Source organism: Coffea arabica, chromosome 6c, assembly GCF_036785885.1.
Source record: "Coffea arabica cultivar ET-39 chromosome 6c, Coffea Arabica ET-39 HiFi, whole genome shotgun sequence".
Classification (NCBI taxonomy): Eukaryota; Viridiplantae; Streptophyta; class Magnoliopsida; order Gentianales; family Rubiaceae; genus Coffea; species Coffea arabica.
The window spans coordinates 14,851,356-14,868,893 of record NC_092320.1 but is presented as its reverse complement, the minus strand read 5'-3'; the positions used below and the strand labels follow the sequence as shown (position 1 = coordinate 14,868,893).

The following is a 17,538-nucleotide window of genomic DNA, read 5'->3' as shown; positions in this document are numbered from 1 at the left end:
TAAAACTGTCAATATTATGAGAACACCTCTTTGAACTCTTTAAAAGCTTGATGGCTATGATATATCATTGTTGTCTGGAACTGAAACTCAGGACCACCCAATGGCATCTTTTTCAGATGCTGCATAATTAACACTTTGAGTTGTGTGGCATTTTTAGACTTTTCCAATACCCACCCCCCCCTCCTCCTCCTCCTCCTCCGTCCCTTTCTTCTTCCGGAGTCTGGACTCACACTCTCAAACACACCTTACCCTTTTTGTAGAAAAAAAAACTAGGAAGCACAGAGTATATACGTATATACGGGATATAATAAATTAGAGCTGATTAAATTACGTATATCCCCACCCCCTTCCACCCCAAAAAAAAGGAATCTTTTGGCATTTTGATTAAAGCGCAAAAATGCCAATTTTCTGCTGTAGCGGAATATTACTACTATAGGAAAGTCTAATACTGTAGCAAAATTAATGATGTTGGTTTGAGCAAAATCAACATGTTTTGATGAGTTCATAGGGAACCTAATGCATTGAACTTATTGCTGAACTGTCGGTGAAATATCACAATCCACAAGATTTGGAAAGGATCCGATGATGTTCTATCCTGAACTATACATCAATTCGTTGGTTGCCTTTGTCATTTATAAATTAACCTCCATGTATATTGCATAGTGGGCGGGCCATGATTGTATTAATCATTCAAGAAGTGGTAAAAGCGCTTTATATATATACATACACACTATTTTCAGTTAAGGGTTTCCATTTTAAGTAGTAAAGGTATAAATACATTAACAGGAATTAGACCCTCGAATCACAACACATATACTTATATGGAAGAAGAGAATTAACTCAAGTACTCAACAGATTATCTATATCTGAAAGAGAAAATATGCAAGCTCAAGACTCCGTGTAGTTTTTCTCCATCAAACTTAGTAACAAATATAATGAGCATCGAAATATAATGCAACTAGAATTATATTCATACTCGTACAATTAGCATTTTATGATTAAGCAAATTACCTCTAGTGAATAAATATGCTACGGCAAGATTAAAAGGTTCCAAATTACACTACAAAATAGTAGTGGAAAGGCCCCGTAACTCTTCGAGAAAATTATTCAAAACGTCTCTTATATTTTGCCAAATAAATTTTTTCGTCCTTCATTTTTAAAATATTAATTTTACATTTCTTATAAAATTAACTTAGTAAAATTTAGTTCCAACTTAGATTTTTCTACCACTTTTTTTTCCTGAATCCATCACGTGACTCATACAAATGGCCAAATTCATATTCATTTTTACTCCTAAAGAAGTAGGATCGGACACGAATCATGATCATTTTTTCACTGAAAAATTATAATTTGATCCATTCTATATTCAAAGAGAGAGAGGGGGATTGGGTGGTATGGGAGAGGAAATATAAGTGGGAGGTCCCGAATCCAAGACCTCTCACTCAAACTAGAAAAATAGACACAATCTATATTCATTTTTATTATTAAAAAAGTGGGATATGATCTTCTTGTACATAAAAAAGAGCTGCACGTGAGTCATGTGGTAATTTTAGACTAAAAAGTGATCGAAAACTTGGGTGGGATCAAATTTTTCTAATTTAAATTTATAAACACTGTAAAATTAACATTTTAAAAGTGAAGAATGAAAAAATTTTATCCGGCAAAATATGAGAGATATTTTGAATGATTTTTTCTAACTCTTTTGCACTCAAAATGAATTATGTACATCCAGAAAGAAAGGTAATTTGACGCTAAAACATTAGCATCATTGCATCTGATTTTGGTAGTTGTAAAACCATGATCACATGAATTGCGCTTCTCCATTTACTTCAATTCCTGTGAAATGGTCCACACAATTGATTTTAATAAGATGTTGACAATAGAGACTAGGTGAATTGACATCATTGGCTTTTTATCACTTATGTTAGGTTGCAACAATGGTAAATGTGGTAGTAGCATTGATTTAGACTTGGCATGGATTACTCTCCAAAGTTGTAAGGCTAAGATGGACTCCAAACCCTTACCGTTGACAAAATTTCAAATTAATATATAGAATTCCACTTTCCAAACCCATGTCAATATACAGTGGAAAAAGAGATTATAATTTCCAAATTTGGAAGAACTTAACACTATATAGAACATCATCGAACTACCCTAGCTAGTCATAATTTGCCAATTTCTGTTCAGCTCGATTTCCTAAGTTTGGGATAATGATCAATGAAATGTTGTCATCTAATCTCTGAAGCGGTCAGCAGGTTCTAGTTGATTCTGTGAATTATTTTTGTGTAGAAGGGCCATTTCAGAAAATGCTACGTACCCAGCTGGTTTGGCAATCATTTTCTGCTCACCTTGGAATGCAGTGCAGTGGAACATACATACGTTGACAGGTCATAAATAGTGGCATAATGTTTGCAGTTGTTATTTACTACTCCTAGTGTGTGTTGGAGTCATAGTTATAGCCCCACTTACGCTTTGAAAAGATAGAGGAACTGATGATGAAGAAGACTGGAATAGAAGGGAGATGGAGAAGTTGCATTGCACTGCATGCACTTGGTGGGACTTGGGTTCTTCACATTGATTCATACTAATGCTTTTGGCTGCCATCCCTCAACAGTGAGTGGTCCTGCTCTTGCTGTTTACAAAGAAACTACTCAGTTGATCAGGTCTCCTCTTTAACGCACATATGTCCTGTGTTTTTTCCTTCTTCGGTTTAATTCACTGTGCACCCCACAACTCTGTCGCTCTCTTTCTTTGCCCCTTTAAACCTTTCAATTTCGTCAATCAACTTCTGATTGATGCTTTTGATTTTTGCCATTTTAATGTGGTTCCTGCAAGCACAACAATTATTTGGGACTCAATTTAGTCTGGTAGAACAAATGCTCGTGCGTATCAAAGGGTAATTAATTCATTGATTTATTTCAAATGTCTAGAAAATTAAGCAGTAAGAATATATAAATCTGTTCTAAAAAATGTTCACCTGACCTTAATTAATTGTTCGTTGTTCGTGGTTAAACAGATTCAAAAGTCTCTCATTCATGTGTGTGTATGTGTGTCTACATATGCGTGTGCACGCGCACGCCTGCTCCTATCCATTTTATAAAAAAAGAGATGCATCAGGACTAGTTTAAAATTCTCTAAAACTTTTGAAGATTATTTAATTCTATCAAAATTTGATCAAGGAGGCACTGAGAGATGTATTAGTTGATTTTTTATTACTAATAGTTTTGTTTTTATTTTTTGTTCCTGTTCTTTTTTTTTCCTCCACAAAACCAAATTTCTACGTACGACTTTGTCTTCCATAATTATTACATGGGACCCTTGATATTCATTGCTGCAAATCGAAGGACCATTTGGAGCTAGCCCATAAGATGATGACAAAACTTGTATTTTTTGATTCAACATGTGGAGCTTAATCAGCTACATAAACCATACCTAATTGTAGCAACCTACGAAAATTCAGCTCTTTTTGTTAATCACTTATACATCCTTTTCATGTTCGTTAATTGCTTTCTCCAATTGCAGTAGTTGTTACGACATCCTACCTTTAATCAATTGAAATCAAGAGGTGGCCTATTGGGTCCCTTGCTGTTGGCATCCATTTATTCGTAAACATGACTTCTATCACGGCTATGATTTGCAGATTTCCCTTGCATTTCAGTGGAACAATGATATTTAATAATTGCCTTGCCAAGTATGAATTCCATCCATATTTTTACAGCTAGGATTTTTTTTTTAACTTGAGAGGTTGAACCCTTAGAATGTAGAGGTTCTAGGCTATAATTTTCTTATCCCTTCCTTATTTTTTAAATTCCACCCTTTATCTATTAGAGGAAAAAATCAAGAAGAAGTTCTTTGAAAACTTAAAAGAGTGCCCATAAGTAACATTTTCCTCATTATATAAATATATATATATATATTTTGTGAAAACAAGATCTCGTTATCTTTGTTTTATTTTTTGGCATATTTCATTTGTATGGTGAGTAAATTTCACGCCTACTCATGTATTCAACTTATACATGTTTCTATTTAGTCATCATTGCCTGGGGTTTTCCTCAAGATTTCTTAGTTAATACTTTTCCCTTTATTTTATGATATGCTTTCTAATTGACATGTTTGACTAGTTTGTTATTCCCTTTTCAGTTTTCTTTTTGAACCTTCCAATTACTTATGCTTCAAATTGTCAAACTTCACCTAAATTTCATGTCATTTCAAACCTAAACGTAATTAAGCTAAAAGTATGAAGAAAGATTAATGTTATATACACCGTCAGTACGTGTAAATATTGTTTACACTTACAAGTATAGATATTTGATATATGGACAAAAAGTGAATTTAAATTTTGAACAATGATGATGCGGCACTCATCTAAATTTACTTGTGTATAAAAAAAAAATCTTTACACTCACAATGTATAAAAATTAATCCCTACGAAGAAACCCACACCCACAAAGAGAGACCTAGTATCAGCGCAGATTAGACATATTTTCACTTGGATTATTCTAACTACTACCCCAAGAGTACATATTCTTACATTCAATTCATACCTAATTTATCATTTAAAAGTGCATATCTGCATTCATTGCTCCACTTACATTTACACACTTTTTCAATTTGGCATAATTTTTTTTTTTTTTTTTTTTTAACAAAAACTTAACGCCTAAAACCCCTTTTAAGTTTTTAATGAATAAAAACCCTAAGACTAACCACTTCCAATTATTGGAGGAAGCAAGTAGGGTCACAAAGAAACCCCATGGCCAGTTTGGTAGGTATAGAACTATAGACATTACGCTTAGTAGGAAAGTACATGAGCAATTTAAGAAAAAAAAATAATTCAGATAATCCATATAAAATAGCTACCTGTTTCTTCTCTTGGGCAACATCAAACCACATAATGTTATCGTGTATGCTTCATTTATCACATATTCATTTTAGGTTGTCCTTCGTATGAGGCACCAGCTTGAGTTGCTTCGCATTTAATGCCTTGAATGTTTCTTCCTGTGACTTTGGACTTCATTAATGATACCATTGTACCTTCGTCCTAATTTAGTCTTTTCTCAGATGTGTTTAAGGGCCTGCAAAATAAGTTGAGATGTCATGCTTAGGTAACCAGATTTAATTACAATAGTGGAAAAGGGCAAATTGCACTATCATTTAAATGGATTTCCACTTTTAAGGATGGTCCGCAACTGGCCAACTTTAGGGTTGGACTAGGAAAATATTTTTAGCAATATCAGTTGGAACAATGACTAGAGGATTTCCCCTTTTTTTTTTTGGTATAAATTTTACTCGGTTGTTCTTCCCTAATACTGAAATTATACATACATACATATATATATATACACACACACATATGTCTAGAAGATTATTGGAGGTTTACACCAATAATACTAAAAGGTAATCTCAAATCCTTGCTACCAAGTCCAAACACACCAGCCTTCTCTCTTTGTTACTTGAGTATATTTTTCTTATCCAAATATATGAATGCTCTACTGCCAAAGTACACTATTCTTGTTGGAAAATTCATGTAATCCCTTTATATATATATATCCTTTGAAACAAGTTTTATGCATTTGAAATTTCTGAATGTCAAGTGGAATTGTAGAAGACAACTTCTGCATTAGATCCTACCAAAATTTATAATTGCTTCTTCAAGCTTGTCATATGTTATATGTCAGAGAATTGCAGCCAATAAGCACAATAGTACACTTCAAAACCGTTGGTAGTGACATGAAAACAGAGCTGCAATTCTCAAAATTCTAGAATTGATCTAGATGATTTAAAAATTTGATATGTATGTCCATGGTAGTAGTTTGAAAACTAAAACTCATTTTTTTTTTCAAAACAAATATTTTTTTTCCAAATTAAAATAATGATAATCCTCTTTCTACAACCATGTATGCATTGAACTAGAAGTGCCTAACTTGGCTATGCTTAGGCTTACTTAGAATTTTAATTTATTGATACATTCAAAAACTTTTTATTTCATTTATGCAAAAGAAGTTTTACACACACACACACACATATATATTTATATATGTATGTATATGTATTTTTTTTCTTATGCTTGTTATCTATGCAATAAGCAGAGATTCTGAGCACATCAATGTTTGTCAAGGCAATGTAAATTGTTTATAAGTTATGGTTCACACTCCAAACATTAAGGATTACTTTTTTGAGGATCAAAATTTTTCCCCAATCAAACTATGTTTTAAATTCTTTTCTTTGGTGCTGGTTAAATGTAAGGTGTCATTACACAACCTCAAAAACATATTATCAGTCTGCAAATACTATCTATTTTAATCTTATTGGATATGCCCAATATTGAAAAATAGTCACTCCAAATGACTTTGAAAATAATTAGTTGTGACTCAAATGGACTTTCAAAATAATAAATTTTCCAAACGATTTTTTGCTATCCAAAAAATTATTAAAAGTCATTAACTATTATTTCAAATAAAATCTAAGAAAATAAGCATAATTCAAGACTAATTAATATTGCAATGGAGAGAAATAAGGGTACTAGAGGACAAACTTGAAATTCAAGAAATTTGAGACTTAAAATTTACTATCCCATCGGCATTAGTTTGAGATAGTTAGATATGAGTTTGACCCTCAAACTATTATAAAGTTCAACATTTAGTCCTCCAATTATTAAATGGGCATTTTAATCTTCTAACTAATTAAAACATATACTTATAATCCTTCCATCAATTTGAATCATTATGTTCAATAGTACAGTGAAGGTGGTTCTTGACATTTTTTGTGCTGTTTTTGTTAGATAGATATGACGACTTAAGTTGATAGAAGGCTATGAGTATATGTTTTGGTTAATTGGAGAGCTATAAGCCTCTAACTCTCTATTTAATAGTTTAAGGCCAAAAGTTTAAATGTATAATAGTTTGAGGACCAATGAGACATTTTGTCCAAAAAAATGACAAAAGTTACTAAATTGATTTTTTAGATCTACCACTAAATCGACCCATTGGGTTAGAACAGATGGGCTTGAAAGGTAGGTTTGGAAGCCGATAAGGTGGGTACGTTTGTAAGTGGTAAATAGACTAACCCAACACACAGAGCCGCATACGGGTAACTTGCCTAAAAGAATACAAATTGAAGAGGATTTGCTACAAAAATTGGGCCCAAATACGGGAGCGATTTCAAAGTAAGCCCGTATTATTTGTTTTCCACTTCGAAATACTGCGGGATTCTAAGCATCCGTGAGTAGAACGAGAAAATTAGATCCACTCACAGGGCCCAAAACGGCCCATTTTTTAATCGGTAAGAAGCTGCCTATGATTAGAAAGACCGTCAGGTGAAAATTTTTGACAAGACTTCAACAACCCCAAGCTTGATAAGGCAAAAAGGAAAAAAATTTTAGGGCAAATTAAAATACTTAAAACCAAATATTTACTTAATTGAAAGGGGAACAAAAGGTGTTGATTTTGGTACTTCGGCTTGATCTCCGATAGGAAATGATTGCAGTCCAAGGTAATAAAAGCCCTAATTTTTTTTGAGATGTATTAATTTTTTTTTTTTTCCAAACGGTAACATGAGTATTAATTAATTTGTTAGAATTGGTGGATTGATTATTAATGTCGATTGGAAATTTGATTTTTTTTTTTAAAATCAAAGTTTTCAGGTGTTTGAGCGGTTGATAATGAAAGAGAAGACTGGTGGTAACAGTACTCCGACGTTACTCCGGCGAATTTTGGTGAATTGTGGAGCTCAGGTGATCTTTTATTTGTTTTATGCAAGCTTTTGTAGTCCTAAGTAACAGTTCTTACAAATTAAGAAAAGTTAAGATGAGTTAGTTCTGACGTTAATTTTTTATCCTTAGCAATGCGAATTTGCGTACTGTGGGTAGATGGAAAAGTGCCTGTGGATTTGCTAGTTAGAAGAGGAAGATCAGAACAAGAGCTTAGATTCTGAAAGCTTATACATGTATAACTAACACAAAGCAAAAAGCTTGTGTAAACTGTTTTGTCGATTGACTGATGGAAGAAAGAAATTGAGGCAATTCATATCTATTCTCTACGGGTGCCACTGATTTGTGTTTAATTTGGTTGCATTACGTTCAAAGTTATCAGTGAAGTGAGGGTCCCCGTGAGAAATATAGAATGAACAACATGTTGGTACGATTATTATCCAGACTTAGATACGGGAGTCTTTTTCTTTACTGATCGTGCACATATGGCTAAGAGAAAAGGAGGAGTATGCCGCATCTTTTTCTAAGAACAATGTGGGAGCTTGGCTGACTGTTTATGATTAGTTCCTCCACTCCACCTTAGTCAATCCATCATTTTTCAGTAGAGCCATCATCTTTCATTCCTAAGGAGCTTCCCTGAAGCTTACATATACGTATAAAAGGTAGCTCAGGTCTTCTGTTATCAGTGCATAAGAAAGCTTATCTTCCTTCCCTGCCCTTATTGGAAAGACCTGGTTGGAAATGGACATACTAAGAAATTGTGGTCTGTCTGTCTATTGTCACGAGCTCGATTCCATGGAAAGACTATCCATCATTTGGTTCGATCCATCAGTGACAAGAGAAGGCAGCATGACACCCTCCAACTTTGACTACCTGAGTTCTGTTTCCAGGACTGGCTGCTCTAGTGCAAAATGGAGAGTGGGGAAACGGCAGGGCAAAGTGAAGAGTTTGGATAACATAGTTGGGGTGATAAGCCTTATAGTTCGACAGACAGACATATAATTATAGTAGTTGTTTTTGTCTCTGATATCCAAAAAAAAAAAAATTAAAATATTGTGACTAATGACATCCCAAAGTAATGCCACCTCATAAATTCTTTTCCCTCTTGTTTTCAAATGCTAATTGTTGATTAAAAGCTTCATCCCTTCAGTTTGTGATTAAAATGTTGCAACAAATTTTGCATTGAAAGTTCATAAAAATAAAAAAGCAATGCGCAGTGCTATTTGCTTCCTTATCTGACAACCTCCCACCCCAAGAAATGAGAAAGAAAAATGGTTCTTGTGCTGATGTTTGTAATCATTTTGTACAGGCCAAAGCATACGGTAGTTGTGTTGCAGCAAAGATTCCTGTAGTAGAACGTGACATGTGTTTAAAAGAATTCCTTTTATTAAGGAATTGCATGCAGAATGTGGTATGAGACTCATTTTCCGACACACAAAAGAAAGATAACCTAAATTTGGGGTATTTATTGTCTCTACTGACACAGACATAAATATATGACTTTGTGTGTGGATACACAGGTCAGAGGAAAAGCCTGAAGCATATCAGATATCCACTGGAAGCCTCATTTTAGTATAGCTTCAATTCTACTGGTATGATATGGTCACGTACTTTTGGACAGTATCCAAGCTATACTGCATGAATTTCATTTTTGATCTTATTCTTTGTCCTTTAAGCTGTGCTAATTATCCTTTTATTCTTTCTATGTTTCATACATATTGATTGCTACCTGCAGTGCTGGAGCTTGTATATAATTTAGCAGGAGGAATTTGATTGTTTTCCGGATTGCAACTCAAAAAATGTTTGGGAAACCATCTTCGTCTCAGTCTTCTGGTTTCTCTGGATCTGGTGCTGTATCACATGTTTATGTCCGGTATCCACCACTGAGGTGCAAAGTTTCGGGATCTAGAAATCTATTTTATGATGATGGAAGTAAGCTGCTACTTACATCTACGTCTGATCAGGTGATTTAATACGGTAAAATACTAGTTTTAGTTGTGAGTTTTTACTTGGTAGTCAAATTTCGGGTGATACCTTGATTTGTCGTTACTTTCTGGTGGTGTGAGTAAATTACATCTGTTATTATTACAATTTGTAGGTCTTCTCATGGAAAACTGCTCCATTTGATCCAAATGTCGCTCCATCCTGTGATTCAATAAGTGAAGGTCCAGTGCTCTCAGTTCGATACTCTTTAGATTGTCAGCTGCTGGCAGTCCAAAGATCTAATCATGAAGTTCAGATCTGGAATAGAGAGGGGGAAAAAACTTTTATCTATAAGTGCAGGTCCGAATCAGAACATATTCTGGGATTCTTTTGGACTGATTGTCCAACTTGTGATATTGTCTTTGTGAAGACCAGGTATGAGCTGAAGAACTTCTGACAATATCTTGTCTGTGTCTATGTTTATTAGATAGGTGTATTCAGACTTTGTTGGATTGGCTCAAAAAAAATTGCTGAGAGTGGTAGATTTGAACGCATGTTGAAGTTGGCCTCAAGATTGAGGTTTACAGACTCTTGGAGAAAGGGTAGTGGCTGAGAAGGGAATGGGACTGCAAAATTATTCATACATGGAGAGTGGGCAAAGCCTGTGCTGACAGCTTAGTAAGATGAGTCTGAGTATGTAACCTGGGTTCAAGATTTTGAGAGATCCTCCAGACTTACTTAGGAATTTCATGGACACAGATGTTATAGGGTTGCAAGCCTTAGTATAGTTACCATGTTGCAAGGCCATTAAATGTCCTCCATGGGAACCCATAAAAACAAAAAACTGCAGACTTATCAGAGAAGAGAGCTGTAAATATGTTTTGAGATCCTGAAGAATATGGTACCATCTTGAATAGTTTGAGAGAATATGGTACCATCCTGAAGAACATGGTACCGTCTTAAGGGTCTCTTCTAGCTTGCTTAATGTTTCTAAACCTGCTAAAAAACAATTCTTGGATAGCTGTTTAAAGAATTGGAAACGTAATTAAAAGTTTTGAAAACCAAAATAGCTGTTTCGCAGGAGCATCTTGAGAGCTGCTTGTTGAAAATAACTATTTTCAGCTTTGAATGACCTAATAGCAGTAGGTAAAAACAAGCAAGAACGCCTAAACACAGCTGTATACTTTTAAAAGGCTAGAATTTACTTCTTGAGCAACTGTCATTTACTCCAATTGATCCTTGCAGGTCTTTCAAAGTTAACTTGCTTTATTTTGTTGAAGTGCATATGCACATAATCTATTCAATCTTTGATTTGAACTACTCTCTTGCCTTTTGTGCTTTTTTCTTTTGTGTAGTAAAAGATTGTTATGCTTGCACTCGCGCATCTCCCACCTGGACCACCTGAGTCATGAACCATTTGTTTTATATCCAGAATCTGCTATCTTGTATTGTTGACATGCTACTATGTGTCTATTGTTGAGCAAGCATGCATGAAACATCCTTTTAAATATTATTCTTAATTTCAAAATGTTTCTAAAAGTGTTACTTGATTACAGTGGGCTGGAGTTGTTCTCTTACAGTTCTGACTCAAAATCACTTACTTTAGTTGAGACCAAGAAGACAAATGTCAGTTGGTATATCTACACACATGAAAGCAGGTTGGTGCTTCTTGCCCAAGGCATGCAAAACAAGAGTTTCACAGGATATCAGGTATAGCTTACCAATGGTTTTAGACTGAAGGCCTCTCTATTTTCTTTCATTTATTTGTTGATGCTAGGACTCTATGTTTTTTTCCTCTGCTTCTATCTTTACTTAGATATTAATTATTGAGATAATATCAACGTCGTACTTGCAGAATCATTAATATTATGGCATGAATGGACTACCATTCAATCAAACTGTCCTCATGTAACTTCACAAGGCTACCAACTTATCTTCATTTTATGCCTGAGTCATTAAATAAGTACATTCAAGGATGCTTTCGGTTTTTTGCGCCCCCCCCCTCTTTTCTCTTAAGAGGTGATCATACTTGTGGGGTTGGGAAATTAAGGGTATAGTAGTTGGTGAAGAAAGTGAAATTTCCACTGCCGAGGAATGGAAACAGGCTATGTTGTTTCCATTTGTTTTATTTAAATATTACAGTGCTAGATGATGTTAATTTTCGACCAGAATTGTTTTCATTGATAATTGTACTAATTATATACTAGGTGATTGCATTTGACGTAATTAGGAAATTGGTTTTGTAATTTAGTGAACTTTGTCTGATGAATTCATGTTTTCAATTGCCTTAGTGATTGTTGGATCCATTGATATTAAGATTAACTTCTTATATAGCTTCATCTGTTTAACAGAGCTTTAATTCATGTATTTAGATTTCCTCAGCTGGGATTATCCGCTTGCCGAGATTTGAAATGGTAATGGCAAAACATGGGGCTAACAGTAGGCCTGTCCTTTCTGCTGAAGATGTTCACATTGTCACTGTGTAAGATGCTTTGTACTTTTTTATTTTATTTATTAATTTATTTTTTGCTTTCGGTCCTAATCAAAACTTTCCTATAAACTTCTTTTGTCAACAGTTATGGTAGGATTTACTGCTTGCAATTTGATAGAGTTGCGATGCTACTGCACTCATATAGGTTTTATCGAGATGCTGTTATACAGCAGGTTAGATCTTGCTGAAAATTGAGTATATTTCCTTTTTCTCAGTATTTACTACTTTAGAATATGTTTTTTAAATTTCCTATTGCAGATAGTTAATTGCAGTGTTTTGTAATTGTATTTTAGCCTGCTGCTTATTTTTGCAACTTTAATATGATGAGTTATTTATTGTCATGATTTTGATATTTGTCCAATGATTATAGTCAATTATTATTCTGAATAATATCTGTCAGCTTTTAGATGAAACTATCTAAGTGGAATATATAATGTAGAATGTGATTTTGAGATAGGAACTGCAAATGATTAAAGCCTATTGATGCAATTGTGAGAGGTTGTCTGTGAAAGCATATCCACACTATCTTTATCGTTATGATGCACTTGGCAAGGAAAAGTCAATGTTGTCACCTAGCCACTTTTGGTAAAATATTCAGTTTTATTGGTGTTGTGCAAATGGCAGTTCTTGGTGATGCTGTTACATGGATTTTGGATCATCGCCACTTTTAAGTTCTATTTTATCTTCAATCTCTTTTGGTTTTATTCAATGCTTGTCATCTTCTGAATAAAACTTTTTTCTGAAATTGTACTAATAGAAAGCACTGTTGTCATCCTGCCATTTTAGTAGGAGCTAATATAGCTCATGATATTTGTGAAATGTCAAACATGTCTGTGGTTCTGCTTGCGTCCTCAAAATTTGTTCTTTCTTGTACATTTCCTGTTCCATTAATTATGTTTAAACCCTGTTATTTGTAAAAAGATCTGGCAGATGATCTTAGATTAAATTTCACCTAGGAAGGAGTTTCCGTGTTTATCTGGACTTGCTCTGAGTTTGAACCCATTCCAATTGGCACACTACGGTAGAATAAGATTTTCGTTATTTGTTCATTCCATCTTGCCTTCTCTCTGATTTTTCCACCTTTAATGGTTTTTCCTTTGTGTTTTCAGGGCTCTTTGCCAATTTATTCTAATAGGATTGCTGTCAGTGCAATTGATAATGTTTTGCTTGTTCATCAAGTGGATGCGAAAGTTGTTATTATGTATGACCTATTTGCAGACTCTAGAGCACCCATATCTGCTCCACTTCCTCTTTTGTTGAGGCTTTACCCTAGAGCTGCTTCCTTGTGTTCCTCATCAACTAGCAGGAATTCTGATGCTTTAGAGACTCAAATTTTAACTGATACTGAATCAATTACTTACGGAGATGGCTGGTCATTTCTTGTTCCTGATCTCATATGTGACGTTACTAATGGGCTTTTGTGGAAGATAAATATAGATTTGGAGGCAAGTTTTTGTGGCTGTTTACATTCTATGTGTTATGATCTGTACTTTTGCTGTGACAATTTGCTTGATATGTGTGCAGGCCATTGCTGCCAGTAGCTCAGAAGTACCATTTATTTTAGACTTCTTACAGAGGAGGAAGTTAGAAGCAAATAAGGTAAATGTTCATTGCTTCCATGTGTGTTCTGTGTTTAAGATACACATGCCATGTGCATGGTGCAATGATGATTGCCCACGGCCTTTTATGACGTTGTCCAGTCTACACCCAAAGTTTCATATTACATGGTAATTGTAATTTTACCTATTTGTTGTTTCAGGCAAAACAGTTGTGCTTGGCAATAGCTCGAGCTATGATTCTTGAACGCAGACCAGTATCTGTTGTTGCTAGGGCATTGGATGTTTTAATCACTTCTTATTCACAGTCAATTAAAACAAGGAGTAATGATAAGAGAACAAAAGCTGAAAATACTTCAAATTCTGGTGTTTCTAGTGCAAATATCGTTGATGATGCTAACAATCGTATTGATGCATCTGGAAAATCTGTAATAGATGAAACAGTGAGTAGTGGTCTCGAGAATGAATCCATTGAAAGATCTTTTGTTTTAACTTCGGACTCAGACGACAATCTTAGTGCTGAAACACAAAAGATCAATTCTCTTAAACTTGATTCTTCGAGTGGTAAAATAGATGGAGGGCACTCTTTGAGGGTTGAATCATCTAGTGCTGCAGTTCATCAACCTTTGTCACAATCACAAGTTCTCAGACCTGGTGACACACCATTAAATGCTGGTGCCTTTGATAATCTAGACTCCCAAGTGACTTCAGCAGTGATTTCACCAGATGATTTGTACAGTTCTGTGTTTGCTCTGGTTGAGGAAGAGATGATAGGGGATGCTTCCTACTTGGTTGCTATCATCATTGAGTTCCTACGCAGGTACTTCTACGTCATGTTATTTATCATGCGTATGCTTTTTTGCTCTTATAGACTTAAAACAAGTCACAATTCTTCTAGACGTAGAGACTTGTTGAGGAATATGTTCGTCTTCATTCTTTTTATTTTAATGATTATGTGAAAGAAGTATATAATCATCTTACAGAATAAAGGTGTAAGATGTAACTTTTTTGTCTTTGATCTCTCATTTTAATTTTGTGAATAATCTTGGTTTTCTTGTTCCTCTAAATTATTTTTAATCTCCTTCATTGCAGGGCTAACCTGGAAAAGTTAAAATTACATCCAAATATATATGTCTTGACAGTGCAGTTGCTTGCAAGAAGTGAGCGTCATGCTGAACTAGGATTATTTGTCATCAATAAGGTTACTTTTCATATATGTTCATTCAAGAAGTTATGGCACTTGCATCTTTTGTACTTTCGTTACTTAAAGTTCAACAATGGATTCATTTTACTGCAGATCCTTGAGCCCTCTCTGGAAGTTGCCTTGCAACTACTTGAGCCAGGTCGTCAGAATTTTCAGACAAGAAAATTGGGCCTTGACATGCTTAGACAGCTATCTTTGCACCATGAGTATGTGTTGCTACTTGTGCAAGACGGATATTATCTTGAAGCGTTACGTTACACTCGGAAACACAAAGTACTCTTTTTTTCTCTCTTGATTATAGTTCTATGACTAACATGCTTCTCGATGTAGTTCATGGAGTGCACTTTGTCTCACGTCTTCTTCCAACATGATTCATTTGCTTGGTCTATTCAGAATAAAGTAACCTTATTCAGAATAAAGTAACCTTTTTTTGTCCCTTCATAGTTTTATGTCTAAGCATCAACTTTTAAAATGTAGCTCTGTCTTCCATTGAATTTATTTAATTTCTGGATAGAATAGGAATGGCCTTTAAAAGAAAGCTCAGTCTTACACAATGAAACGCCATTAAGCTCTGTAAGATGTGTTATGGGTAAAAAGAGTGGTCAGAGTTTCTTGCCAAGGAACACGGCTACATGCATATTTGTGATGACTAACTTTGACAAGAGTGGCATGTGGACAACTATCCTCCCGTCTCATTGCTTCTCTGAAGAATTTAGGGAGTAAAAGCTCAACTTTTCTATGCCTTCGCTTAAAAGTGGATGTAGGTAAAGGAAAGAGACAATGAGCTTAGGGTTTGGAAATGGTGGATGTGATCATGCATATTTACTTACATACACTCTAGGGCAATACAAGCATTCAACGCTCAATTTTCTTCTTAATATAACCCATTGCCTTCTTTTACTTCAACACAAAAATATGTTTCTGATTTGACATATCTGAAGCATGATTGGACATCTACATGATGGAGGCTTTGGCATTTAAATGCTCTAATCAGAAGCCAATTTTTGTAAAGTTTTTGATTTCATTTAGGATAAAAAACTAAGATAACAGTGGGCTTGCTTCTGACCTGTAAAGTTCTCTTTTGGAATCTTCTTCTGCACCAGTTTTTAATTGCCATTGCACATGCATGAGAAGAGCTGAAGCCAAGAGCATAAATATCTCACCTTCACAATCCTTTTAAAGAAGAACTCATGGTATTTTTCAGGTGACTAGTGTTCGGCCTTCCTTGTTTCTGGAAGCAGCTTATTCATCTAATGACCCACGGCAACTTGCTGCAGTACTCAGATTCTTTTGTGATTTTATTCCTGGGTTTAAGAACACTTCAGATCACCACACATTTAACCGTGTTCTTGCTGAAATGAGTACATCAATAGTTGTTTGAGATGTCCGTATGGAGATGCCTGCAAGGCAGCTCAATGTAAATTATGGAGAGATTGATGCCTCAGTTCTTGAGGTTTGCTTTGGTTGCCGAGGTTTTCTTCCGCGTTGTATCAATTTCTGTCTCAAAAGAATGCCTACATAAACAAGTGTCTGAGCAGTGAAGGCAAGTTAAAATTTTGCTTCTGAAGGCAGTGTATTCGTGTTGGAGGGTCAATTTATACGTTGTTATACTGTAATATTTCTCTCTCACGAGTTTCTATTATATAACAACATTTCTTTTTCATCTGAGCATCTCCTCTCTGCACTGCAATGTACAGTGTCCCCATGAGAACGCTTGGATCTGCAAAACATTATTCATTGCCAGTATGTTATGGCTGCCTCTGCCAATATCAAGTCTAGTATCAGCATTTTACTTCGAACAAATCGACTTTCCAAAGCAGAGATTGTCAACAGAATTGACAAAATAAATACTAACAGTTGGGAGTAAAAGCCTCCTATTGCTTGCTTCAAGTAATTGGTGTCCACCGACTAACGGCTGGAATAGCCAAAATCACAGATCAAGGGTCTGATTGTTTGGAAGGAAAATGTTTTCCAGAAAATGTACAAACAGACCCTGAATCAAACGGACCTAAATGTCAAAGAACTGAAATAATCTAGAAAGCTAATGCTAAGAATGATCGGATGAACAATTGGATGGTAGAGTAATTGAACTCGTTTCTCAAATAAATCTGACCTAACTTGATAGCTGAATTCAATTCATTCGGATGATAGTCCTACCAAAAAAGGTTGCGAGACAAAATTTCAGTAGTTTTGCGACTACTCACTAGTATCTTTTCAAGGACAGATAGCTAATCAAGAACAGATTCAAACTAACACACCTATCAAAAAGTGGCTTGACCTACCAAGGCTACCGCCAATGACATTCAACCGGACCTTTCTAATCTAGCTTGACTATCAAGAAGAGGATCAAATCAGTAGTATTAACTATTAATGGGGCCAGGACACCCACAGATTATCTATATAGAAGGCCAACACATAAAGGCGAAAGCTGTATAGTTTTAAGATTTCAGGCATCGAGGCCACGCACGCCTATAGGTTCTGGACCCCAGCATCCATGAATTCATTGAAGAATACTCCAACTAAGCATAATTTGGCATAACAAGTATTGGGAATTTTTTTTTTTACCTACCAACCTTTGGGCTGGTGGCCATCACCTAGCTTGGTGGGGTGGGAGGCAAGGGTTCAAAATGTCACATTTAAGTGGTTTGCTTCAAAAAAA

At 35.1% G+C, this 17,538-nt stretch overlaps 1 protein-coding gene across 4 annotated transcripts; it reads left to right on the top strand.

Moving 5' to 3' along the window:
• The first annotated feature begins 7,309 nt into the window (after positions 1–7,309).
• Positions 7,310–16,542, top strand: LOC113693714 (uncharacterized). Of its 4 annotated transcripts, none has more exons than XM_072053063.1 (16): positions 7,328–7,488; positions 7,633–7,729; positions 7,838–7,941; positions 9,015–9,116; positions 9,226–9,297; positions 9,441–9,669; positions 9,804–10,063; positions 11,185–11,338; positions 12,001–12,110; positions 12,205–12,292; positions 13,229–13,564; positions 13,644–13,718; positions 13,879–14,495; positions 14,768–14,876; positions 14,973–15,152; positions 16,084–16,495. In XM_072053063.1, the coding sequence occupies exons 6-16, from the start codon at positions 9,505–9,507 to the stop codon at positions 16,258–16,260; spliced, it is 2,271 nt and encodes a 756-aa protein (XP_071909164.1). In that variant the 5' UTR covers positions 7,328–7,488; positions 7,633–7,729; positions 7,838–7,941; positions 9,015–9,116; positions 9,226–9,297; positions 9,441–9,504; the 3' UTR covers positions 16,261–16,495. The 4 variants fall into 4 exon arrangements, with proteins under 4 accessions (XP_027068127.1, XP_071909164.1, XP_027068126.1 ...); XM_072053064.1 differs by having other exon boundaries at positions 7,349–7,488; positions 7,640–7,729; XM_027212326.2 differs by lacking the exon at positions 7,838–7,941 and having other exon boundaries at positions 7,310–7,488; positions 7,640–7,729; positions 16,084–16,542.
• Positions 16,543–17,538: the final 996 nt, after the last annotated feature.